Source organism: Cyanistes caeruleus, unplaced genomic scaffold (assembly GCF_971803275.1).
Source record: "Cyanistes caeruleus unplaced genomic scaffold, bCyaCae1.hap1.1 HAP1_SCAFFOLD_131, whole genome shotgun sequence".
Taxonomy (NCBI): Eukaryota; Metazoa; Chordata; class Aves; order Passeriformes; family Paridae; genus Cyanistes; species Cyanistes caeruleus.
This window is the reverse complement of record NW_028255928.1, coordinates 311,797-337,221: the sequence shown is the minus strand read 5'-3', so window position 1 is coordinate 337,221 and position 25,425 is coordinate 311,797. Positions and strand designations below refer to the sequence as shown.

Genomic DNA, 25,425 nt, shown 5'->3' with positions numbered 1-25,425 from the left:
GTGTTACCATTCATCCCCAGTATGGTTACAGACTCTCCCAGTATATTCCAGTTGCCCTCAGCATGTCCATAGGCATTTCCAGATACTCCCAGTAATCCCAGTCAGGTGCTCGTTATTCCAGTAGGATCTCAGTCACTCCCAGTATATCCCAGTCCAGCACTCCCTGAATTCACTGTCCCCCAACTGTGGGATCATCATCCCCCCTCCCACAGGTGACCAGGGTTGGGGAGCTCGGCCAAATATCCTGGGGGGTTCCTGGGTTGGGTTTTTGGGGGTGATGATTGGAGAATGAAGAACTCCAAAGCTGAGCAGAAAATGGCCCTTGGGGGGACATTTGGGGTTCCCAGTGGCAGCTGCTGGCAGAGGCAGCCTGGAGGAGCAGAGCCCTGTGTCCCCCAGGATCCCAAAGTGGGGAGCCCAGAGAAGGGGAGCACCGCAATTCACGGGACCCTCAACAACCTGGAGAGAGGGAGGGGGGTCTCCATGGACCACCTGCACCCCCAAGAAGAGACTAAGGGGAGCAGGGACCCCAGGATCATCAAAACTTTCAGCATTCCTAAGTGGGGAGATGGAAAGGGGGGAAACTTTTCAGATTCCTGGCACTCCCAGCAGCCTGAAGAGATCAGGGACCGAGTAGACAGGGGACCCACAGTACGAACCCCAGAAGCTGGAATGGGGAGGAACCCAGGAACACCAAAGGGGAGAGACCAGAGATGGGGAACTCCTGGGAGACATTTTCAGGGCTGAACCTTGGTGTTTGGGAGGTTTTTAAGGACCCCATATCTTCGGTTGCAATGCAAGATGTAACCAAAAGTATGTATTCTATCACCATCTGTTAAAACCTGGTAAAGCAGTTTTCTTTATTTCCTTCATCACCCAGCCCTCATAACTGGGGGGATGTCTTCTGTTAATGGGCCAGCCGTTAAAACCAGGTGGGGCAGTGTTCTTTATCACTTCCACCACCCATCCTTCCTCCAGGGGGATATCTTCTGTTAATGGGCCATTGAGTCTCAGTGCAGGACTGATAAAATGACATCATCCCATTGTGAGATGCTCCACCCAGGGGGAGGAGCCAAGCATTCCTGCATGAATATAATCAGAGCATCAAAGCACCACAGGCAGTCTTTGTCCACTGGATTCCCAGAGGAGAGACCAGACCCATCAACAACACCGGAAATTCAGAGGTAAGCTAAAATATTCTACAGGATCATTGCTTCAACAGAACCACATCTGTCACTCCAGGAGGACTGCAGCCACCATTTAATCAGACTGCTTTCAATACCATGACCAACAGGGTGTCAGGTTGTATTCTGACTCTCTCAGAGAGCTGTTTTTTTGGTTTTTTTCTTTTGTACTGCTGCATTTTCATTTTCCTTTCTTTAGTAAAGAACTATTATTTCTATTCCTATATCTTTATCTGAGAGCACTTTGATTTCAAGATTATAATAATTTGGAGAGGGTTGTTGCTTACATTTTTATCAATTTCAATGGTGGTTTCTGCCCTCCCTAGCAAACACCTTTCCTTTCAAACCAAGACCCCCCAGATACCCAGGGACTTCTAGAGAGGGACTTGGACAGAGGGACCTTCAAATTCAACGTGCTCATTCATTGTTTTCTCCCAAACCAGGAGTTTCCAATCCCAAACTTTGGCTGGATGGATGAGAAGGCTGCAAGGAAGAGGAAGATGCTCCAGGACACCCAGGCAGGTGAGGAGGAAGTCAGTGCCCCTTTCCCCCTCTCTCCTGCTCCATCTCCCAGCCCAGCCTGGCCCCCGGCTGCAGGACAACCCCGCTGCCGACGCCGTCCTGCCGGGGACGCACTGGGGGGATCTCCTTCCCCTTCCCTCTGGCACGGAGGCAAATCCCATCCTCTCCTTGTCCTTCCTCCCCCAGACAAGGAGCTGAGGATGGAGACCAGGGAGGACAAATCCCCACGGCAGAACCTCGTGGAAGAGGCAATTTTGAGCAGCTCCACAATGCAGGAATCCAATGGGGAGGAAAAGCTCCGGAGATCCCACAGGAGAAGGGGATCCAAACCCATCCCAGGGTGCTCTGAGGAGGAGAGACCCACCCTGTGCCGGGAAGGCGGCCGGAGATCCAGGCAGGGCTCTGAGCTGGTGGTCCATGAGCAGCTTCAGGATGGGGAGAAGCCCTACAAGTGCTTGGAGTGTGGGAAGAGCTTCAGCCAGAGCACCAAACTGATCTGCCACCAGATGATCCACAATGGGGAATGGGCCTACGAGTGTGGGGAATGTGGGAAGGGCTTCAGCTGCAGCTCCCAACTCATCATCCACCAGCGCATCCACACTGGGGAGAGGCCCTATGAGTGTCCTGAGTGGGGGAAGAGGTTTCACAGCAGCTCCAATCTCCTCCTGCACCAGCGAATTCACACGGATGAGAGGCCCTTCCGCTGCCCTGACTGTGGAGAGGGCTTCAAGCACAACTCCCACCTCATCACCCACCGGCGCATCCACACTGGGGAGAGGCCCTATGAGTGTGGGGAATGTGGGAAGAGCTTCAGCCACAGATCCAACCTCAATACCCACAAACACATCCACACTGGGGAGAGGCCTTACAAGTGTCCCCAGTGTGGGAAGAGCTTCTCAGACAGGTCTAACTTTGGCAGACACCAGCGGAGGCACCGGTAAGGGAAGCCCTGCAGGTGCCTCAAAATACATGAAGAGCTTTGTGCACTGCTCCAGCTTCATCCGCCCATGGAGGATCCACATTGGGAAGAGACCTGGTGATCCATGTTCCCTGGGATCCATGCTGGGAGGACACCTGTACCTTTTCCTGCCCATGGCAATGTCATGATGTGGGATCAAGGAATGCAAGAGTCTCATCATGGCCCTGTCATTATATTCAATCCCATCTCAGGTCATTGCCAGGGGCAGGAAAAGGACTCCCTCTCTCTCACCAGAGGAGAAGAGTGTCCTTTCTTGGCAGGAGGAAATATATGGCCAGGAAGAGTCATTTGGTGGTATTTTAGTTTTCCCTGTAAATAATTTGTCTTATCCCTTCTGTTACCAGAATTATTTCTGTTTGTGTTAATTTGTCATCTCATTGCTGTTCTCAATAAATTGTTCTTATCCCAGCCTGGTATCTTTGCCTTTTGTGCTTTCCATGGGAGGCGGGAGGGAAGAGAGCGACGGTGCAGTTTCAGCAGGAGCAGGAAATTGGGGAATGCCATTCCTGAAGCCCAGCCCATGGAAACCGAGCATCCCAGCTGGTGCCAGGCCTGGTTGCCATGGCAGCAGCCTTGGGAGCGGGTCCCTGGCTGGGGGCTGCGGGAACCTCTTCCCTCTGGTGCCCAGGGACAGGAGTGGAGGGAGCGGCTGGAGCTGAGGCGGGCAGGTTTAGGCTGGATGTGAGGAAAAGGTTTTTCCCGCGAGGCTGCTGGGGCACTGAACAGGCTCCCCAGGGAAGGCTCCCAGCTCCAGGGCTGGCTGAGCTCCAGCAGCGTTTGGCCAGCGCTGCCAGGCCCAGGCTGGGATTGTTGGGGTGTCCTGTGCAGGGCCAGCAGTTGGACTGGAGGATCCCCATGGCTCCCTCCCAACTCAGCCAATTCTGTGGCTCTGGGATCCCATGAGCCTGGGGATGGGACTGCAAATGGTTGCCATGGCAACGGGCTCTGGCTCCAGGCCTGAGCTGGTGTCCATGGCAACCACCCCTGGCATGGGGTCTCCATGGAGCTGCCAAGGGACTGACCATAGCAACAGGGCCTGTGATGGTTGCCATGGAAACAGACAGCAGCAAGAGGGGAAGTTGGTGATGGTTGCCATGGAAACAGACCATAGCAACAGGTCGTGGTGATGGTTACTTATCTGATTTGTTACAGGCCCTCAGAAGGGCTCCATGGGGACATTCCAAGAGTCTCCAGGCTGTTCAAGAGCCGGAATGTCACAGGCACAGACAGGGCCTCCACAGAGACCTCCCAGGGGTTTCTGGGGATGCTGAAGAGCCGTGTGGTCACACAGAGTCACAGTAATTCCCTGGTGACATCCCAGGGGACCCCGGGCTGCAAAGGCACTGCTCTGTCACAGGCACTCCCGGGGGCTCCACGGTGACATCCCAGGAGTCCCCAGGCTGCCAAAGAGCCGGGATGTCACAGACACTGCCAGGGCTTCCTGTCATGGGCAGAGTGGGATCTTCAGGCAAAAGATTTATTGCTTTATTGGAGAAACTCCTGCTGAGTCATGAGGTGGAGAAATGACACCCAACAGCCACCAGGGATCCTCAAACCCCTCCAGGCTGCCTAGACTTTGAAATTCTTTCTATGAGAGAAGACTGGGAGCAGCTGGATCCAAACCCAGCCCCAGAGTTTGTCAAAGGTATGTGTGCTGATTGGACAGGTGGAATTGAACCGTAATGCAATTTTCCCCACAGGATTAACAATGGAATATCAGATATATTTATACAGATACTACTGTGACTGATTCTGGCATGATTAGACAGATTTATTTACACCACAGACTAAATAAAGAAAAATAGTTATTTACTCCACAGTATAGGAGCTATAACAATTATTAGACTATAGCGCCCTAGGAAACAATTTTGAAGTAAACAGGGCTTTGCTGGAGTTGTTTGAGCCCATTCCAGGCACAGCCTCCTGCTCCAGCAGGAACTGCCTTTCCTGTGCCATGGCCAGGGCAGATCCCGATGCAGGAAAAGCCCCAGGCCAGCCCCAACCCAGGGAAGGGCTCAGGCACAAGTGCAGAGTGCCGTGCTGGGAGCTGTGCCAGGGACAGCCTGAGGCACCAAAGGCCCCTTGGCAGCAGCAGCTGCTTCCAGGCCATGGCCAGAAGGCTCCCTTGGCACCCCGGCCTGGTGGCCAGCACTGCAGAGCTGCTGCTTCAGGGCTCATTTCTGGCTGGGCTCTGAAAAGCCACTGCTGCTCCAGGAGCCTAACTGGGAAGCAATTGGCCCCAGCACCTTGGGGACAAGATAATAATGAAACAACTCTTCATGCCAGCAGAGACAAGGCAGGGGCAGAGGAAAGGGGAGAGCCAGGCCCAGGGGACATGGCTGCAATGGTGATGGCTGTGAGGTCAGTGCCACTGCAGCAGCCTGGCTGGCCCTCAGCAGACATTCTGGCCAGGAGGGTTGTGAGGGCACCCAGCACATGAGAGAACCCATACAACAGCAATTCCATCCATGGGGAGGGGAGGGGCTTTCACTGTGTCAGGTTGCACAGAGCTCCTGCTCTGGGAGCATTCCTGGGATGTGGCATCCACTTCTCTTGAAAAGCAGTTGCAGTTTTGTGCCACTCTGATTGTAAAATATTTTCTCCTTCTAACAAATCTAAATCCATTCTCCTTCAGTTTAATTATATTGATCCTTGTCAATGCAAGATTTGGTAGAAAATAACTTTGACCAGTGTTTCCATTTTTTCAGACCATGGAGAAGACCCAAAATCTCCCAGGATGGGGTCTGGAGGCCTCATCACGTAAGCAGCAGGTAGAGGCTGAGGGCCCTGGGCTGTGCAGCTGCAAGGCCCTGCCAGAGGCAACTTGTGCAGCCCTTTGGCCATGGCTGCTGGCCCTGGGCCTGAGGCCAGCAGGGGACAAGTGACCCTGGCAGCCCTGGGGCCTCATTGCCTCCTTGTCCCTGCTCAGCAGCCTGGCAGGGGCCGCCCCATGGTGCTGCCCTTGGCATTGCACATCCCCACATGCCAGTGGCCCAGGAAGAGCCCTGAGCAATGAGGGAGGGACAGCATCTGCCTTGCCAGGGGCTGGGGCTCAGCCCTTGGCCCTTGCCATTCCTGAAACACATCCAGCTTTGCTCAGCACCACAGACACCTTTCCCTTGCTTGTCCCCAGCTGCCATCAGGGCCTCCAGTCTTCTGCTCTGCCTGGAACCTGGGGACGCTTTCTCACTCGTGTCTCTCATTTCAACTACAAGAAACTTCAGTGTTTCCATCTGACCTGGAGCTCTTGAGGAGTTTCTGGAGCACATTCTGAGGGACTGAGTGTGATGCCAAGAGCCCCAAAGGCCCAAGAGGGTGATGAAAGTGCTGGTGCTGTGTCTGTGCTGCTGAGCTGGGCCGGGCTCCTGGCCCAGAGGCAGCTCCTGGCAAGGGCAGCGCTGCAGAGAGACAGCTCTGGCCAGGAGCAGCTCCTGAGCACAGCCCAGCAGGGCTGGGGCCCTGCCAGGGCAGCTCAGGGACACAGAGAGCAGGCCCAGACAGAGCTGCCAGGGGCTCAGCACTGGCAGGGGCTGTGGGATGTGCCAGAGGGGGCTGTGTCCCAGCAGCACCTCTGTGGCTGTGTCCTGGAGCCCCAGAGCAGTGATGTCAGAAAGGGGCTGTGTGACAGCTCCGAGTGGGTTGTGTGAGGTCACAGATGGGGCTGTGACATCCCAGAGTTTGTTGTGTGAGGTCACTGAGCAGCTACAGCGTCATAGAGGGGACTGTGTGACATCACAGAGCAGGCTGTGACATCATAGACCTGGCTTTGAGGTCAAAGTATGTGCTGTGACATTACAGGGTATCTGTATGACATCACAGAGATGGTTGTGTGACATCACCGATGGGGTTATGACATCACAGAGATGACTGTGACATCATAAAGGATGGTGTGAGGCCATTGAGCAGACACTGCCATCATAGAGGGTAGCTCTGTGACATCACAGAACAGACTGTGACATCACAGGTTGAATTTTTGACATCACAGTCTTCTGTGACATGACAGTACAGCTGTATGACAACACATGACAACATCCCAGAGTTGGCTCACTTAACAGAGCTCAAACTTAACAGGACTTGAGTTATACCTTAACCTTAAATGAAACCTCTAATGTCACAATTTAGTAAAACAACAGCATTTACTGCATTTAACCCAATTTATAACCTATGACTTTTTGATTTAACAGAGGGATAATCCTTAACAATATTCAACTTAGCTTATAACTTATATTAAACTTTACAAAGAGCAACACTAGGCAGCATTTAACTTAGCTTTTACCTCATGACTTACCCTCACTCACAAGCCTGACTGACTCAGATCTCCAAGGCACTCCAGCCCCTCCCAGAGCAGCATTTCTGCCACATTTGCCAGGGCACAGCACTGGTGTGTGCACACAGACACAAAGAGGCAGTGCAAGGCAGCTGTGAGAAATTCCCCTGCAGGGCAGGGAAATGCTCCCTGCGGATGCTTTGGCATCTCCCCAGCGGGCCAAGGGCTGAGCCTGGAGGAGTGGGGGGATCGGCCCAGGCTCCGTCCTTGTTCGGGGATGCCCCGAGTGCAGCAAACGGGAGAGTTCCCGGCTCACAGAGGCCCCACTCCGAGGGAGGTGGCTGGCCCAGGAGAGCTGCAAGGGGCTCCTTTTGGAGCGCTGTTTGTAGGGCCCCAAGAGAGGGGCTTCAGGCACAGCAATGTTTCATCCTGGCCACACCTGGCATCAACAGCTTTCTTTGCAAGGCTGAGAACAGGGATGTTGTGCCACGCAGGGAACAGGAACAGTTCCCAGGGCTGCTCCTGAAGCAAGCAGGAGCTGCTTGGGCAGCAGCAGTGCCTGGGAGCAGACAGGGTTTCTGATGAGCTGCAGAGGAGCTGAGCCCAGGGGCTGTTGGCCAAGGCCCAGGCCCAAGGAGCATTTCTCAGCTGGCAGGGCGGCCTGAGAAGGGGAGGGGGGAATGCACCAGCACAGGGCCCCATGGAACCAAGGATCCATTGTGACATTGTGGGGCACCATGAAATAAACAAAGCATTGTGACACTGTGAGGCCTCATTGAACCAGTGAGACCATTGTGGTCCCCACAGAACCAAGAGGACCATTGGGATCCTGTGGGGCCTCGTGAAACCAAGAGGCCTTTGTGACACTGCAGGGCTGCATGGAACCAAAGGTCCAGGGTGACACTGAGGGGCCTCCTGTAATCAGTGGTCCAGGATGACACTGTGGAGCCAGAGGAGACCTTTGTGACACTGCAAACCGCCAAGGTCCATTGTGACATTTCAGGCCTCATGGAACAGAGGAGTCACGTGACATTGAGGGGCCTGTGGAACCACAGAGACCATTGTGACACTGCAAGGCCTCATGGAATCGCTGGCACCATTGTGACACTGCAGGGCCTGATGGATCCTGAGGCCATTGTGACAACTCCATGGAATCAAGAGTCCACTGTGACACTGCAGGTCTTCTTATAATCAGTGCTCCACTCTGACACTGCAGGATCCCATGGAATCACAGCACCATTGTGACACTGAAGGGCCCCATGGAAGTAAGGGTCCATTGTGACTCCATGGGGCCCCATAAAATCAAGGGAACACAGAACAAGTCTGGCTGGTTTGGCCTCCCAGGGGCCACCTGACTGGTCCAACTGACCTTGACATGTTGAGGGTCTCTTCTCATCTGCTATTAAAACACTAAATTCACTAAGGTACTGTGAATTCCTTCCTACAGGAAAAAACTGTCCTGCTTCTCCAGGCATCCATGGCCAAAATTTTGATTCTACCTCCAACATTCCAAATGACTGCTATATCCAAAGACTGCTCCCAGACAAAATCTGCCATTACTGACAAATTGGGCTGGCCTTGGCCTCCTGATGTCCAGCTCTCACCTGCTTTCCAAACCCTGTGCCTCTTTCCTTCCTATGGAAAAGAACTGTCCTTCTCAGCCAGGTGCCCATGACCAAAATTGGAATTCCACCTCCAGCTTTGCCTGTTGTGAGAGACTGGAGGAGATTGTTGGCTGGAAACATTTTGTGTTTCAAAGGGGAGGAAGGGTCAGGTCCAGCCTTGTCCTGCCCTGTAACCCCAGCACTGCACTGCCCTGGAACCCCAATCCCCCCAGAGCCTCTATCCCAGCCCTGCAGTGTCTGCCAGTCCCTGGCACACCAAAGGCAATGCTCCACACCCACCTCTGGAGCCCCCTGCCCAGCTCCTGAGTGACCAAATGACCAGAAATCCCACCTGGGGAATGGGCCAGGAAGACCAGGGGGTATTTAAGGCTGACCACAAGGCAAGCACACATCTTGAGCCTACCTCCTCTTGGGATTTCTATCTGAACATTGCTGGAATCCAGGAGTTGTGTTGGGGGTTAGGTGTCCTTTTTTTTTCTGGCTTGCCGGTGGAATTTTTACCCATTAGCTGCGGGGATAACCTAACTGTGGGTACTTGGTGGGTGCTCGACAAAGGACAAAGTCTGGCTGGGCCCAGGCGGGGAAGGGGGCAGGAAAGGAGGGTGGGGACAGTTTTTAGCTGGCTTTCATTGGCTTCGAGGAAAGACAATATTTTTTCCTGGGTCGCGGAGCTGCTGCGGTGGGGAGAAGGGAATTTCGCCATCACCCAGATGGAGCTGCTGCTGCTTCTCCTTCTCCCCTCTTTGTTGGTGGCCTCGCACCCCCTGTCCTGCCGGGACGTGTGGCAGTGCCAGGCACCGCCGCGGAGCTGCTGATCCACCTCAGCCACCGGCCCAGGATCTCAGCTCATCCCTGCTGTTCCAGCTGAGTGTTCCTCAGAGCCCTGCAGGAGCACCGGGACTGCCCGCCCGAGGGGTTTGTGAAACAAAGCCTCTCCTCCATCCCGTCTCAGCCGAGAAAGCTGTCACGGGCCCACTGGTTCTGTTTTCTTGCTAATGCTGAAGTTATTGTTGTTTGTTTGCCTGGTTATACTAGTAAAGAACTGTTATTCCCATCCCCAGATCTCTGACTAAAGGCACCTTGATTTAAAAACTATATTAATTTGGAGGGAGGGGGTCTACATTCTTTCATTCCAAGGGAGGCACCGGCTCTCCCTAGCAGACACCTGTCATCTAGAACCAAGACAAAATCTCCTCAATATCCTACAAATTTAAAAAAAAATCCCACATAATTGCAGAAAAATCACACACAATTCCCTAAATCTTCTCAAAACGCTATCAAACTCCAGAAAAATCCCACCAAATCTCCACAAATTTCCACAAAATCTAAGAAAAATCCCTCAAAATTCTTAAATTCTCAAAATACCAGAAAATAACGGAAAAATGCCAAAAAATTATATCAATTTTTGCAAAATCCCATAAAAATAAAAAAAAAAACCCTGAATCTTCCCAAAACCCTACCAAATTCCACAAATATCTCACAAAATCTCCTGAATATCCCACAAAATTCAAGAAAAATCCCACCAAATTGCAGAAAAATCCCATACTATTCCCTAAATGTTCTCAAAACCCTATCAAATTTCAGAAACATCCCAGAAAATCTCCACAAAAAATCACAAAATCTAAGAAAAATCCCTCACAATTCTTCAAGTCTCCTCAAAATCTCAAAAAAACCCAGAAAATTCCACAACCGTACAAAAAAATCCCACCAAATTCCAGAAACATCCCACCAAATCTCCACAAAATTCCACAAAATCTAAGAAAAATCCCTCAAAATTCATAAAGTCACCTCAAATTCTCTCAAGATTCCAGAAAAATATCTCACAAAATTCCATAAATCTTCCCAAAACTCTAACAAATTCCAGAAACGTCCAACCAAATCTAAACAAAATTCCAAAGAAGCTAAGAAAAATCCCTCATAATTTTTCATGTCTCCTCAATATCCAACAAAATTCCAGAAAAATCCCACAAAATGGCAGAAGGCTTCTCAAAAGTCCAACTAATTGCAGAAACACCCCAGAAAATCCCCCACAAATATCCACAAAACCTAAGAAAATACCTCAAAATCCTTCATGTCCCCTCAAAATCCTTCATGTCCCCTCAAAATCCTTCATGTCCCCTCAAAATCCCTGAAAATTCTAAAAAACTCCCACAAAATCTCCTCAATATTCTACCAAATTCAAGAAAAATCCCACCAAATTCAGAAAAATCCCATACAATTCCCTAAAGGTTCTCAAAACCCCACCCAATTCCAGTAATATCCCACAAAATCCCCACACATTTACACAAAATCAACAAAAATACCTCAAAATCCTTCATGACTCCTCAAAATCCCACAAAATTCCACAAAACTTCCACAAAATCTCTTCAATGTTCAACAAAATTGAAGAAAAATCCCACCAAATTCAGAAAAATCCCACACAAATCATTAAATGTTCTCAAAACCCCACCAAATTCCAGAAACGTCCTACAAAATCCCAACAAATTTCCACAAAATCTAAGAAAATACCTCAAAATCCTTCATGTCTCCTCAAAATCCCTCAAAATTCTACAAAAATCCCTCCAAATCTCCTCAATATCCAGCCACAGGCAAGAAAAATCCCACCAAATTCCAGAAAAATCCCACGCAAATCATTAAATGTTCTCAAAACCCCACCAAATTCCAGAAACATCCCACCAAATCTCCACAAAATACCAAAAAATTCCACAACAGTACAAAAAAAAATCCCACAAAATACCAGAAAAATCCCACCAAATCTAAACTAATTTCCACAAAATCTAAAAAAATCCCTCACAATTCTTCAGGTCTCCTCAATATCCCACCAAATTGCAGAAAAATACCACAAAATTGCAGAAAGCTTCTCAAAAGCCCAACTAATTGCAGAAACATCCCAACAAAACCCCCACAAATTTCCACAAAACCTAAGAAAATACCTCAAAATCCTTCATGTCTCCTCAAAATCCCTGAAAATTCTAAAAAACTCCCACAAAATCTCCTCAATATCCTACCAAATTCAAGAAAAATCCCACCAAATTCAGAAAAATCCCATTCAATTCCCTGAAGGTTCTCAAAACCCCACCCAATTCCAGTAATATCCCACAAAATCCGCACTAATTTCCACAAAATCAACAAAAATACCTCAAAATCCTTCATGTCTCCTCAAAATCCCTCAAAATCCCACAAAACTACCACAAAATCTCCTGAATATCCCACAAAATTCAAGAAAAATCCCACAAAATTCCAGAAAAATCTCATACAATTCATTAAATGTTCGAAAAACCCCAGAAAATTCCAGAAACATCTCACCAAACCTCCACAAAATACCACAAAATCCAAGAAAAATCCAACAAAATTGTAGAAAAATCCCACACAAATCATTAATTGTTCTCAAAACCCCACCAAATTCCAGAAACATCCTACAAAATCCCCACTGATTTCCACAAAATCTAAGAAAATACCTCAAAAGCCTTCATGTCTCCTCAAAATCCCTCAAAATCCCACAAAACTCCCACAAAATCTCCTGAATACCCCACAAAATTCAAGAAAAATCCCACAAAATTCCAGAACAATCCCACAAAATTGCAGAAATCTTCTCAAAACCCCACCAAATTCCAGAAACATCCCACCAAATCGCCACAAAGTTCCACAAAATCTAAGAAACATCCTCACAATTCTTCATGTCTCCTCAAAATCCCACAAAATTCCAGAAAAAACTCCAACAAAACTGCAGAAAGCTTCTCAAAACCACACCAGATTCCAGTAACATCCCACAAAATCACCACAAATTTCCACAAAACCTAAAAAAATACCTCAAAATCCTTCATGTCTCCTCAAAATCCCTCAAAATTCCACAAACTTCCACAAAATCTCTTCAATATTCAACAAAATCCAAGAAAAATTCCACAAAATTGTAGAAAAAACCCACACAAATCATTAATTGTTCTCAAAACCCTACCATATTCCAGAAACATCCCACCAAAATCCCCACAAATTTCCACAAAATATAAGAAAATACCTCAAAACTCTTTATGTCTCCTCAAAATCCCTCAAAATCCCACAAAACTACCACAAAATCTCCTGAATATCCCACAAAATTCAAGAAAAATCCCACAAAATTCCAGAACAATCCCACAAAATTGCAGAAATCTTCTCAAAACCCCACCAAATTCCAGAAACATCCCACCAAATCGCCACAAAGTTCCACAAAATCTAAGAAAAATCCCTCACAATTCTTCATGTCTCCTCAAAATCCCACAAAATTCCAGAAAAACTTACAACAAAACTGCAGAAAGCTTCTCAAAACCACACCAGATTCCAGTAACATCCCACAAAATCCCCACAAATTTCCACAAAACCTAAGAAAATACCTCCAAATCCTTCATGTCTCCTCAAAATCCCTCAAAATTCCACAAACTTCCACAAAATCTCTTCAATATTCAACAAAATTCAAGAAAAATCCCACCAAATTGCAAAAAAATCCCACACAAATCATTAAATGTTCTGAAAACCCCAGCAAATTCCAGAAACATCCCACCAAATCTCCACAAAATTCACACAAAATCCAAGAAGAATCCCTCAAAATTCTTCATGTCTCCTCAATATCCCACCAAATTGCAGAAAAATACCACAAAATTGCAGAAAGCTTCTCAAAAGCCCAACTAATTGCAGAAACATCACACAAAACCCCCACAAATTTCCACAAAATCTAAGAAAATACCTCAAAAGCCTTCAAGTCTCCACAAAATCCTTCAAAATTTCAGGAAAAACTCATACAATTCATTAAATGTTCGAAAAACCCCAGAAAATTCCAGAAACATCTCACCAAATCTCCACAAATTTCCACAAAATCCAAGAGAAATCACACAAAATTGTAGAAAAAACCCACACAAATCATTAATTGTTCTCAAAACCCCACCAAACTCCAGAAACATACTACAAATTCCCCACTAATTTCCACAAAATCTAAGAAAATACCTCAAAATCCTTCATGTCTCCTCAAAATCCCTCAAAATTCTACAAAAATCCCTCCAAATCTCCTCAATATCCAGCAACATGCAAGAAAAATCCCACCAAATTGCAAAAAAATCCCACACAAATCATTAAATGTTCTCAAAACCCCAGCAAATTCCTGAAACATCCCAACCAAATCTCCACAAAATACCAAAGAATTCCACAACAGTACAAAAAAATCCCACAAAATACCAGAAACATCCCACCAAATCTAAACTAATTTCCACAAGATCTAAGAAAAATCCCTCACAATTCTTCAAGTCTCCTCAAAATCCCAAAAAATTCCCCAAAAAAATACCACAAAATTGCAGAAATCTTCTCAAAACCCTACCAAATTCCAGAAACATCCCACCAAAACCCCCACAAATTTCCACAAAATCTAAGAAAATACCTCAAAAGCCTTCAAGTCTCCACAAAATCCTTCAAAATTTCAGAAAAAACTCATACAATTCATTAAATGTTCGAAAAACCCCAGAAAATTCCAGAAACAACTCACCAAATCTCCACAAATTTCCACAAAATCCAAGAGAAATCACACAAAATTGTAGAAAAAACCCACACAAATCATTAATTGTTCTCAAAACCCTACCATATTCCAGAAACATCCCACCAAAATCCCCACAAATTTCCACAAAATATAAGAAAATACCTCAAAACTCTTTATGTCTCCTCAAAATCCCTCAAAATCCTACAAAACTACCACAAAATCTCCTGAATATCCCACAAAATTCAAGAAAAATCCCACAAAATTCCAGAACAATCCCACAAAATTGCAGAAATCTTCTCAAAACCCCACCAAATTCCAGAAACATCCCACCAAATCGCCACAAAGTTCCACAAAATCTAAGAAAAATCCCTCACAATTCTTCATGTCTCCTCAAAATCCCACAAAATTCCAGAAAAACTTACAACAAAACTGCAGAAAGCTTCTCAAAACCACACCAGATTCCAGTAACATCCCACAAAATCCCCACAAATTTCCACAAAACCTAAGAAAATACCTCCAAATCCTTCATGTCTCCTCAAAATCCCTCAAAATTCCACAAACTTCCACAAAATCTCTTCAATATTCAACAAAATTCAAGAAAAATCCCACCAAATTGCAAAAAAATCCCACACAAATCATTAAATGTTCTGAAAACCCCAGCAAATTCCAGAAACATCCCACCAAATCTCCACAAAATTCACACAAAATCCAAGAAGAATCCCTCAAAATTCTTCAGGTCTCCTCAATATCCCACCAAATTGCAGAAAAATCCCACAAAATTGCAGAAAGCTTCTCAAAAGCCCAACTAATTGCAGAAACATCCCACAAAACCCCCACAAATTTCCACAAAATCTAAGAAAATACCTCAAAAGACTTCAAGTCTCCACAAAATCCCGCAAAATTTCAGGAAAAACTCATACAATTCATTAAATGTTCGAAAAACCCCAGAAAATTCCAGAAACATCTCACCAAATCTCCACACATTTCCACAAAATCCAAGAAAAATCCCACAAAATTGTAGAAAAAACCCACACAAATCATTAATTGTTCTCAAAACCCCACCAAATTCCAGAAACATCCCAACAAATTCCCCACTAATTTCCACAAAATCTAAGAAAATACCTCAAAATCCTTCATGTCTCCTCAAAATCCCGCAAAATTCTACAAAAATCCCTACAAATCTCCTCAATATCCAGCAACATGCAAGAAAAATACCACCAAATTCCACAAAAATCCCACACAAATCATTAAATGTTCTCAAAACCCCAGCAAATTCCTGAAACATCCCACCAAATCTCCACAAAATACCAAAAAATTCCACAACAGTACAAAAAAATACCACAAAATACCAGAAACATCCCACCAAATCTAAACTAATTTCCACAAGATCTAAGAAAAATCCCTCACAATTCTTCAAGTCTCCTCAAAATCCCAAAAAATTCCCCAAAAAAATACCACAAAATTGCAGAAATCTTCTCAAAACCCTACCAAATTCCAGAAACATCCCACCAAAACCCCCACAAATTTCCACAAAATATAAGAAAATACCTCAAAACTCTTTATGTCTTCTCAAAATCCTACAAAACTACCACAAAATCTCCTGAATACCCCACAAAATTCAAGAAAAATCCCACAAAATTCCAGAACAATCCCACAAAATTGCAGAAATCTTCTCAAAACCCCACCAAATTCCAGAAACATCCCACCAAATCGCCACAAAGTTCCACAAAATCTAAGAAATTCCCTCACAATTCTTCATGTCTCCTCAAAATCCCACAAAATTCCAGAAAAAACTCCAACAAAACTGCAGAAAGCTTCTCAAAACCACACCAGATTCCAGTAACATCCCACAAAATCCCCACAAATTTCCACAAAACCTAAGAAAATACCTCCAAATCCTTCATGTCTCCTCAAAATCCCTCAAAATTCCACAAACTTCCACAAAATCTCTTCAATATTCAACAAAATCCAAGAAAAATCCCACAAAATTGTAGAAAAAACCCACACAAATCATTAATTGTTCTCAAAACCCTACCATATTCCAGAAACATCCCACCAAAATCCCCACAAATTTCCACAAAACCTAAGAAAATACCTCCAAATCCTTCATGTCTCCTCCAAATCCCTCAAAATTCTAAAAAACTCCCACAAAATTGCCTCAATATCCTACCAAATTCAAGAAAAATCCCAACAAATTCAGAAAAATCCCATACAATTCCTTAAAGGTTCTCACAACCCCACCCAATTCCAGTAATATCCCACAAAATCCCCACTAATTTCCACAAAATCAACAAAAATACCTCAAAATCCTTCATGTCTCCTCCAAATCCCACAAAATTCCACAAAACTTCCACAAAATCTCTTCAATGTTCAACAAAATTGAAGAAAAATCCCACCAAATTTCAGAAAAATCCCACACAAATCATTAAATGTTCTCAAAACCCCAGCAAATTCCAGAAACGTCCCACAAAATCCCCACAAAATTCCACAGAATCTAAGAAAATCCAACCAAATCCTTCATGTCTTCTCAAAATCTCTCAAAATTCTACAAAAATCCCTCAAAATCTCCCCAATATCCTGCAAAATTCCAGAAACAGCCCACCAAATCCCCACTAACTTCTACAAAATCAATGAAAATACCTCAAAATTCTTCATGTCTCCTCCAAATCCCTCAAAATTCCATAAAACTCCCACAAAATCTCCCTAATATCCTGAAACTTTCAAGAAAAATTGCACAAAATTCTAGAAAAATCCCACACAAATCATTAATTGTTCTCAATACCCCAGCAAATTCCAGAAACATTCCACAAAATCTCCACAAAATTCACACAAAATCTAAGAAAAATCCCTCAAAATTCTTCAAGTCTCCTAAAAATCCCACAAAATACCAGAAAATTCCACAGCAGTTCAATAAAATCCCACCAGATTCCAGAAACATTCCACCAAATCTCAAAAAAATTCCAAAGAAGCTGAGAAAAATCCCTCATAATTCTTCACGTCTCCACTAAATCCCAAAAAATTGAAGAAAAATCCTTCACAATTCCCTAAATGTTCTCAAAACCCCAGAAAATTCCAGGAACATCTCACCAAATCTCCACAAAATAGCACAAAATCCAAGAAAAATCCATCATAAATCTTCAAGTCTCCTCAAAATCCCACAAAATTCCACAAAATTCCCACAAAATATCCGTAATATCCTACAAAATTCAAGAAAAATCCCACCAAATTGCAAGAAAATCCCATACAATTCCATCAATGTTCTGAAAACACCCACAAATTCCCAAAACGTCCAACCAAATCTCCACAAAATTCCAACGAAGCTAAGAAAAATCCCTCATAATTCTTCAAGTCTCTACAAAATCCCGCAAAATTTCAGAAGAATCTCATACAATTCATTAAATGTTCTCAAAACCCCAGCAAATTCCAGAAACATGTCACCAAATCTCCACAAAATACCACAAAATCCAAGAAAAATCCCACAAAATTGTAGAAAAATCCCACACAAATCATTAATTGTTCTCAAAACCACACCAAATTCCAGAAACATGCCACCAAAATCCCCACTAATTTCCACAAAACCTAAGAAAATACCTCAAAATCTTTCATGTCACCTCAAATCCCTCCAAATTCCACAAAACTTCCACAAAATCTCTTAAATATTCAACAAAATTCAAGAAAAATCCCACCAAATTGCAGAAATATCCCACACAGTTCATTTAATGTTCTCAAAACACCAGCAAATTCCAGAAACATCCCAACAAATCTCCACAAAATTCACACAAAATCCTAGAAAAATCCCTCAGAATTTTTCATGTCTCCTCAAAATCCCACAAAATTCAAGAAAAATCCCACAACATTGCAGAAAGCTTCTCAAAAGCCCAACTAATTGCAGAAACATCCCACAAAATCCCCACAAATTTCCACAAAACCTAAGAAAATACCTCCAAATCCTTCATGTCTCCTCAAAATCCCTCAAAATTCCACAAAACTTCCACAAAATCTCTTCAATATTCAACAAAATTCAAGAAAAATCCCACCAAATTGCAGAAATATCCCACACAGTTCATTTAATGTTTACAAAACATCAGAAAATTCCAGAAACATCCCACCAAATCTCCACAAAATACCACAAAATCTAAGAAAAATCCCTCATAATTCTTCATATCTCCTCAAAATCCCACCAAATTCCAGAAAAAACTCCAACAAAACTGCAGAAAGCTTCTCAAAACCCCACCAGATTCCAGTAACATCCCACAAAATCCCCACAAATTTCCAAAAAACCTAAGAAAACACCTCAAAATCCTTCATGTCTCCTCAAAATCCCACAAAATCCCACAAAACTTTCACAAAATCTCCCCAATATCTTACAAAATTTAAGGAAAATCCCACAAAGTTGCAGAAAAAACCCTTACAATTCCCTAAATGTTCTCAAAACATTCAAAATTCCAGAAACATCCCACCAAATCTCCACAAATTTCCACAAAATCTGAGAAAAATCCCTCAAAATTCTTCAAGTCTCCTCAAAATCCCACAAAATTCAAGAAAAATCCCACAAAAAACTTCGAATTTTCTCAAAATTTGAGAAAATTCCAGCGAAATCACACAAAACCTTCACAGAATTCCACAAAATCTATGAAAATTCTCACACTAAATTCTTCTTGTCTTCTCAAAACCCTTCAAAATTCTAGAAACATTTCACAAAATCTCCTCAATATCCCACAAAAATCAAGATCCCATAAAGTTCCAGAAAAATTTCCCAAAATTGCCTAAATCTTCTCAAAACCTTAACTAATTCCAGAAACATATCACAAAATCTCCACAAATTTCCACAAAATCTAAGAAAAATCACAGAAAATCTAAGAAAAATGCCGCAAAATTGCAGAAAAATCCCACAAAATTGCAGAAATCTTCCCAAAACCCCACCAAATTCTAGAAAGATCCCACAAAATCTCCTCAAATTTCCACTAAAATCCAGAAGAAATTCCATAAAATTCAAGAAAAATACCACAATAATCCAGAAAAATCCCACAAAAGTGCAGAAAAGTCCCACAAAATTAAGTAATTTACATCTGTCATGGCAGTTGTAGATCCCAGCTGCTCTTGCCCCTCTTCTGCTTGCCACTTGAATTTTAGCAGTACAGCTGCAATTGCCTCTTTCAATCAGTGCTACCCACTGTGCTTTTGTCACAGGGAACTCAGGATTTTTGTTTCAGCCATCATGATCAGTAGAGATCAAAATGCTCCCAAGTCTCTGAGCACTAAGTCAAGGGGAATTAAAGCCACACAGGTCACATTTGCAGTGCTCAAACACAGCCCTGTTGCTGCTGCTGCTGCTGCTGAAATAGAATCAACTGACAGAGGCCATCACAGAAATTGCCTCTGCAGTGGCAAATAAAATGAAAAAATCCACCAGGAGAAAGAAAAACCAGAACTTCCCAATTCACTTCATTGTTTCTTCTGAGCAGCAGCAGAAGAAAAAGGAACAGGGCACCTTTCAGGCAGCTCCACAAGCTCAGGGTTCTCATTTCATTGGGAATCTGAGATGCAATTGGCCTTGTTAAAAGGATAAAAGCAAGGGGAATGAATTGGGAATTATTAAGAAAAAATGACCCTTCTTACACACAAAGTTCACCAAGTCATTCCCTGCATTTCTCCTTTTCACATTCTTTCTCTCACCCACTGACAGGTCCAGCTTATCATGTTCTGCTGCTTATCATCACCTGATTGTGCTCTTGATTTCTCCCACATCAAGAGATGTAGAATCATCTCAACTGAACACAGAAACAAACTCCCTCTGTCAGCCCATCTTCATGTTCCAGATCACTTTCCAGATGTCCATGGGGCTGTTGGAATGATGAGCTCTCCACTGCTGGCTGCAGGCTCTGGAGATTCTTTCTCCACATTCAGCCAGGCTTGTATTCCCCAACAATTCCTGGTAGCCCATCATGTTTTCTTTGGGTAGAAGAGGAACAATGAAAACCTCACCAATGGCACAACTCCCCTGTGCACAAGGAAAAGAAAGAACAAGTTGTCAAGTTCTTCAAACATTTGTCCTGCTTTGCTGCAAGAGTTGTGCTGCACTCACAGTGTGGGAAGCCAAGAGAAGCTGCAGCTGGGGGCACATCTTGTGACAGGAGCTGCGCCTTGTTCTCCAGGACAGGTTTTTGAAAGAACAGACGGGACTGGGGAGAAGATTCTGGGAAAATTGAAACAGCTTTTTGAAGAAATGAAAATAAAATCCAAAGAAACAACCACTAAGTTTTTTTTCTATTTTTCTCTCTTTATTTTTATTTTTCCCTTTTCCATCTTGCGCTGTTTCTCCATCCCATTCATTCCAAATGGCTCTCACCTCTAAGATCTGAGACTTGGCAAGTTTTAGACCCTGTAAAATACCCTGAGCTATAGCCAGTTTGCCTTGCCCTGTTTTCCTTGGAAAGCAATGCTGGAGACACAAGTGCAGTGCTTGGCTCAGGTACAAATTCTGCATTCAGGGAATGTGCTCAGACGGTGTCTGAGCCTCAGCAGGGACAGGGCACAGCAGCAGCCAAGGGCATTGCTGTGCCCCAGTGCAGGAGTCCAGACTCTGGCTCTTGGCTCAGCAGGGCAAAGTTGCCGTGTTTGGCCAGGCTCAGGGGCTGCCCGGGGAGCGCGGGGCTCGGGGCGGGGCCGAGCGGGCAACGGACAAACGGACACGGGGACAAACGGCCCCGGTGCTTCAGTTGCAGCGGCAGCGGCGGCAGCGGCAGCAGCGGCAGCAGCAGCAGAAGCAGCGAAAGCAGCAAATTTATCAATTCTCTCTCTCTCCTCTCCCTCTCCCACTGTCCCTCATCTTCTCCCGGTCTCCCTTTTCCTGTGTCCCCTCCTCTTTCAAGTTCCCTCTCCCCGTGCCCACCCGGGCCATGCCCCCAGCCCGCCCCCGGCCCCGGGCGGGGCTGCCCCGTCTCCGTCTCCGTCCCCGGCCCCGGCCCCGGCCCCGTCCCCGCCCATCCCGCCGAGGTCTCCTCTTCGCCTGGCTCTGGCTGTGCTGGGCGGGCATCAGTGCCAGGGGCTGGGGCGGCATTGCCGCCCTTTGGCTCCGCCTGGCCCGACCCCGGCCCCGTCCCCGGCCCCGTCCCCGGCCCCGGCCCCGGCCCCGGCCCCGGCCCCGGCCCCGGCCCCGGCCCCGGCCCCGGCTCCTCCCGGGGCCCGCGGAGGACACAGGCGGTGCGGCCGCTGCCGCCGCCTCCGCTGCGGCTTCCCCGGCCCGAGCTCCGCCGCTGTCGCGTTCCAATGAGGGAACGCCTGCGGGTGCCCGGCCCGGGGAGCTCGGGGAGCGCTCGGGGGCCGTTCCTGGCCCCGGGCCGAGCACTGACGGCCGCGTCTCTTCCCCAGGGAAGGCGCAGCAGGCCCTGCAGCAGCGCTACCGAGTGGGTTCACTGCTGGGGCGCGGCGGCTTTGGCAGAGTTTTTGCGGCCACTCGGCTCTCGGACGGACTCCCGGTGAGCAGAGGGGCCGGCGGCGGGCGGAGGAGGAGGAGGGGGCGGAGGAGGAGGATGGGGCTGGACACGGTGGGCGGTGAGCTGAATCCGCTGTTCCCTTTGGCTTGCAGGTGGCCATCAAAAAGGTGCCACGGAACCGCGTCCGGCACTGGGGCGAGCTGGTGAGTGAGCGGGGCCAGCGGCAGAAGCCGGGCCGTGCCGGGCGGGGATGAGCCGGGGCCCGGCAGGGTGGGAGCCGCCAGGACACCTGGAGGGAGAGCGGGCGTGGGGCCAGCGGAGGGCACAGAGCATCCCGGGCTGGCTGAGGGCTTCCCGAGCCCTGGCACGGCCTCAGCCCCACTGACGGCACCGTGCTCCTCCCGCAGCCCGACGGCACCAGCGCACCCCTGGAGATAGTGCTGCTGGACAAGGTGTCCACAGGCTTCCCCGGTGTGGTGCAGCTGCTGGAATGGTTTGAGCTCCCCAACACCATCGTGATGGTGCTGGAGCGCCCGGAGCGGTGTCAGGACCTGCGGCGTTTCATTCGGGCACGGAGGTTCCTGTCCGAGGAAGAGGCGCGGGAGCTGTTCCAGCAGGTGCTGGCGGCCGTGCGGCACTGCACCAGCTGCGGGGTCCTGCACCGAGATATCAAACCTGAGAACGTCTTGGTAGACCTGGACACCGGCGAGGCAAAACTGATCGACTTCGGCTGTGGCACCTACCTGCAGGACACAGCCTACACTCAGTTTGCAGGTGAGCCCACACAGGGGTGGTGATCCTGGTCCTGGCATCTCCTGGCCCAACCTGGGTGTCGCAGGAGGGATTCTCCCAGGACTGGGGCTGGGGCTGGGGCAGCCAGCCTGACAAAACCCCCGTGGGTGAGAGTAGCAGAGAGGGGGAGGCAGAACCTGTGCACCAGCTGGTTTGGTGTGCAGGTGAGAATGGGCTTGGACTGCTCTGCTCACCTGGTTTGCCTTGGTTCAAGATATTTTTTGGGCAATGCCAGCAGGGAGGATGTGGGTATGGTTTTTCCCCAGCACTGAGTGGTTATTTCACTTTGTGTGTCATGGTCAGGCCTTGCCAGTGTTTCTGCTGCCCTCTTCCAGCACCAGTGGCTTCTTTTCCAACCCCAGGTTTGTACCCAAGTCCCAGGTGCTGGCGAGAGGGCAGCAGGTCACCCCGTGTGCCACTGGGGCAGCCCCCACATGCCCAGGGATGCTGGGGCCAGGCTCTGGGAGCAGCAGCATCCCCCTGATGAGCTCCATCCATATTCCATAGGAACACCGTCATACAGCCCCCCGGAATGGAACGACTTCGGCTGGTACCATGGCGAGGCAGCGACCGTCTGGTCCCTGGGCATCCTGCTGCACGAGATGGTCTGCGGGGAGCACCCTTTCAGGAGGGGCAGGAACATCAGATGGGGCCAGCTCCCGCTGCCACAACGGCTCTCCCAAGGTGGATCCTCATCTCTGGGCACGGGGGGAACACCAGTGTTGGGAGACAGCAGCGGGCTCGTGAGCATCCCGCTCTGGCAGCTGCTGAGGAGGTGGCACATGTCCTGCTCTCCTGCTCTCCTCCAAAGCAAAGAATTGATGGGAAAGTTTAGGCCCAGCTCTGAGCACATCCAGCGTGGCCTGGGCACGGGAATAGTGGGGCAAAGCAGACAGGAGCCTTCTCCAACTGACCAGTGGTTTGTGGTTTCTCTCCCCAGACTGCCAGATTCTGATCAGGTGGTGTTTATCCCTGAACTCCTTGGACAGGCCCTCATTAGAAGACCTGTCCTGTGATCCCTGGATGCAGGATATTCATCAGCCCTAGAAGAAGGGAGAGAGCCACAGGCACAGTGATGCAGGGACCTGGTAAGTTACAGCTCCACACATGCCCTGGCAATCAGCAGCAAAGAAACCCAGACTTTTTTGTCCTGCCTGTGTCACTGCACTGGGGTCATCAAATGGGAACACACAGCCCTTGTGCTGGAGCTGAGCTGCTCTGCCCAGCACTGGTGGGCACCATCTGAGCTGGTTTTGCTTGTCCTGCTTCACTGACAGCCGGGCCCTGGGCAGAACCCTGACAGCCTGGTGTCACCCCAGGGAAGAAGGAGCCCCTGGAGAAGCTGTACCAGGTGGGGCTGCTGCTGCTGCTGCTGGAGACATGGAGGACAGCAGCAAGGATGACAACCTCTTCCTCCACCTGGCCAGCGGGAGCTGGCGATGATGGACTTTGATTCTGGCACCTTCTTCAAAGCCAGGCTCCACAGGGAATTTTCAGGTAAGTCCAGACCCAGGGGGATGCTCCCAGATTTGTGCATTGGCCGGGAACCAAAGGTTTCTCCTTTGCTGGGGCAGATGCAGCTGATTCCTCAGTGGCTGCCCAGCTGGTTTTTGGCAGGGCTGGGGGCGTGGGCTGGGGTGGTTACGAAATGGGAGTGGGATCCTGGCCCTGCCAACAGCCCCCAGCACCCACCGTGCTCCGGGCTGGGGCTGGGGCAGCCAGCCCGACACAAACAAACCCCCATGGCAGGAGCACAGGTGGGACTCCAGAACCTGAGCACGGCTGCTTTGCTGTGCAGGCAAGGAAGGGCTTGGGCTGCTCCACTCCCCTGCTTTGCTTTGGGATCACCGTGATTTTGGGGGACAGTGCAGGGGGAAAGGGAGAAAGCATGGGCTTCCCTCACCCATGGGTGGGTTTTTTCCCCAGAATGTAGGGGTTGGGCCTTCCTCAAGCTCCTGACAGAGATAAGATTTTTTACCATTTTTCTTGTCTCCCCTTTTTGTCTGTAACCTATTTTCATTGATTTGTTGTTTGTTTTTCTAAAGGAAGCGTTCCAGGTGGGGTCCAGTCTGGATCAGGAAGTGCTTGGGACCAGCTGTGGCGTGGATGGGCCGTGCCCTTGGAGAAGACTGAGGACATCGTTTGGGACCAGCTTTTCTTGTGGCAGCGGATGGTGTGAGGTGGGTCCTCATCTCCTTGGCATGGCTGGGACAAGAGCTTTTGGGAGATGGCAGCAGGCACAGGAGCATCCCGCTCTGGGCAGCTGCTGAGGGGCTGGATCTGCCGTGGCTGGCTGCAGGCTGGGCACATGTCCTGCCCTCCTGCTCTGCTCCCCAAGGCAGCAGTGATGGGCAGCTTTGGGCCCAGCTCTGAGCACGGCCAGCATGGCCTGGGCACCGCGGCTGGCTGGGACAAGGGGACAGGAGCCTTCAGCTGACGGGCGGTTTCTGCTTTCTCTCCTTGCAGCCGGGCTCTGCGGATGCTGAGGCTGCTCTGGGCTCTGCCAGGGCTCTGCTGGGCTCAGCACCGAGCCGGGATCAGCCAAAGAAGAAACACTGTGACCTGCAGCAGAGACTTGAGCATTTTGGCAATGCAGCTCAAGTCTGCAGAGTGTCCACCTCCAAGGGAAAACATGACACCCCCCAAAAATTAAACTTGTTCCATAACTTCTGAAATGAAATCCATCTGGGATGACCCCAAATGACATTTTTCAGCTTGCTCAAGCTCTAGCTCAGCCCTTCTCTGAACAGTTCTGTCCCCCACCTGCCTTTTACTTCACAACTGCTCCATCCTTTCCCCCAGTGAGTTCCCAGCCCATCACAGTCTCCATCACACTGCAGCCTTCCTTGATGCCCCTCACCACGAGGAAGGCCAAGCCCCAGTCTCAGGGACTCATCCTGTCACTGGCTGAAGAGCAGCAATGTCTGTCTGTGCCAGGGGCTCTTGGATGTCTCTGTATCCATGGACAGAAGGGTCTGTCTGTGCCAGGAGCTCTTGGATGTCTCTGTATCCATGGACAGAAGGGTCTGTCTGTGCCAGGGGCTCTTGGATGTCTCTGTATCCATGGACAGAAGCTCTGTCCTTGCAAAGGTTTCCATAATATCTCTGTACCCATGAGTATGG

The 25,425-nt window shown here is 48.0% G+C and overlaps 1 protein-coding gene across 1 annotated transcript; it reads left to right on the top strand.

Annotated features, from left to right (window-relative positions):
• Positions 1–4,275: 4,275 nt before the first annotated feature.
• LOC147646032 (serine/threonine-protein kinase pim-1-like) lies at positions 4,276–24,977 on the top strand. The gene is made up of 9 exons (XM_086874004.1): positions 4,276–4,330; positions 21,323–21,552; positions 21,663–21,713; positions 21,918–22,284; positions 22,810–22,986; positions 23,243–23,390; positions 23,580–23,799; positions 24,348–24,482; positions 24,769–24,977. Exons 1-6 carry the CDS (start codon positions 4,276–4,278, stop codon positions 23,347–23,349), a joined length of 987 nt encoding a protein of 328 aa, XP_086730130.1. The 3' UTR covers positions 23,350–23,390; positions 23,580–23,799; positions 24,348–24,482; positions 24,769–24,977.
• The last annotated feature ends 448 nt before the right edge of the window (positions 24,978–25,425 follow it).

Coding starts and splice junctions, on each gene's coding strand:
- LOC147646032 (XM_086874004.1), top strand. CDS start 4,276: ATGAGAGAAGACTGGGAGCAGCTGGATCCAAACCCAGCCCCAGAGTTT. Junction 21,553..21,662: donor GGCTCTCGGACGGACTCCCG/GTGAGCAGAGGG, acceptor TTTGGCTTGCAG/GTGGCCATCAAAAAGGTGCC. Junction 22,285..22,809: donor AGCCTACACTCAGTTTGCAG/GTGAGCCCACAC, acceptor CATATTCCATAG/GAACACCGTCATACAGCCCC.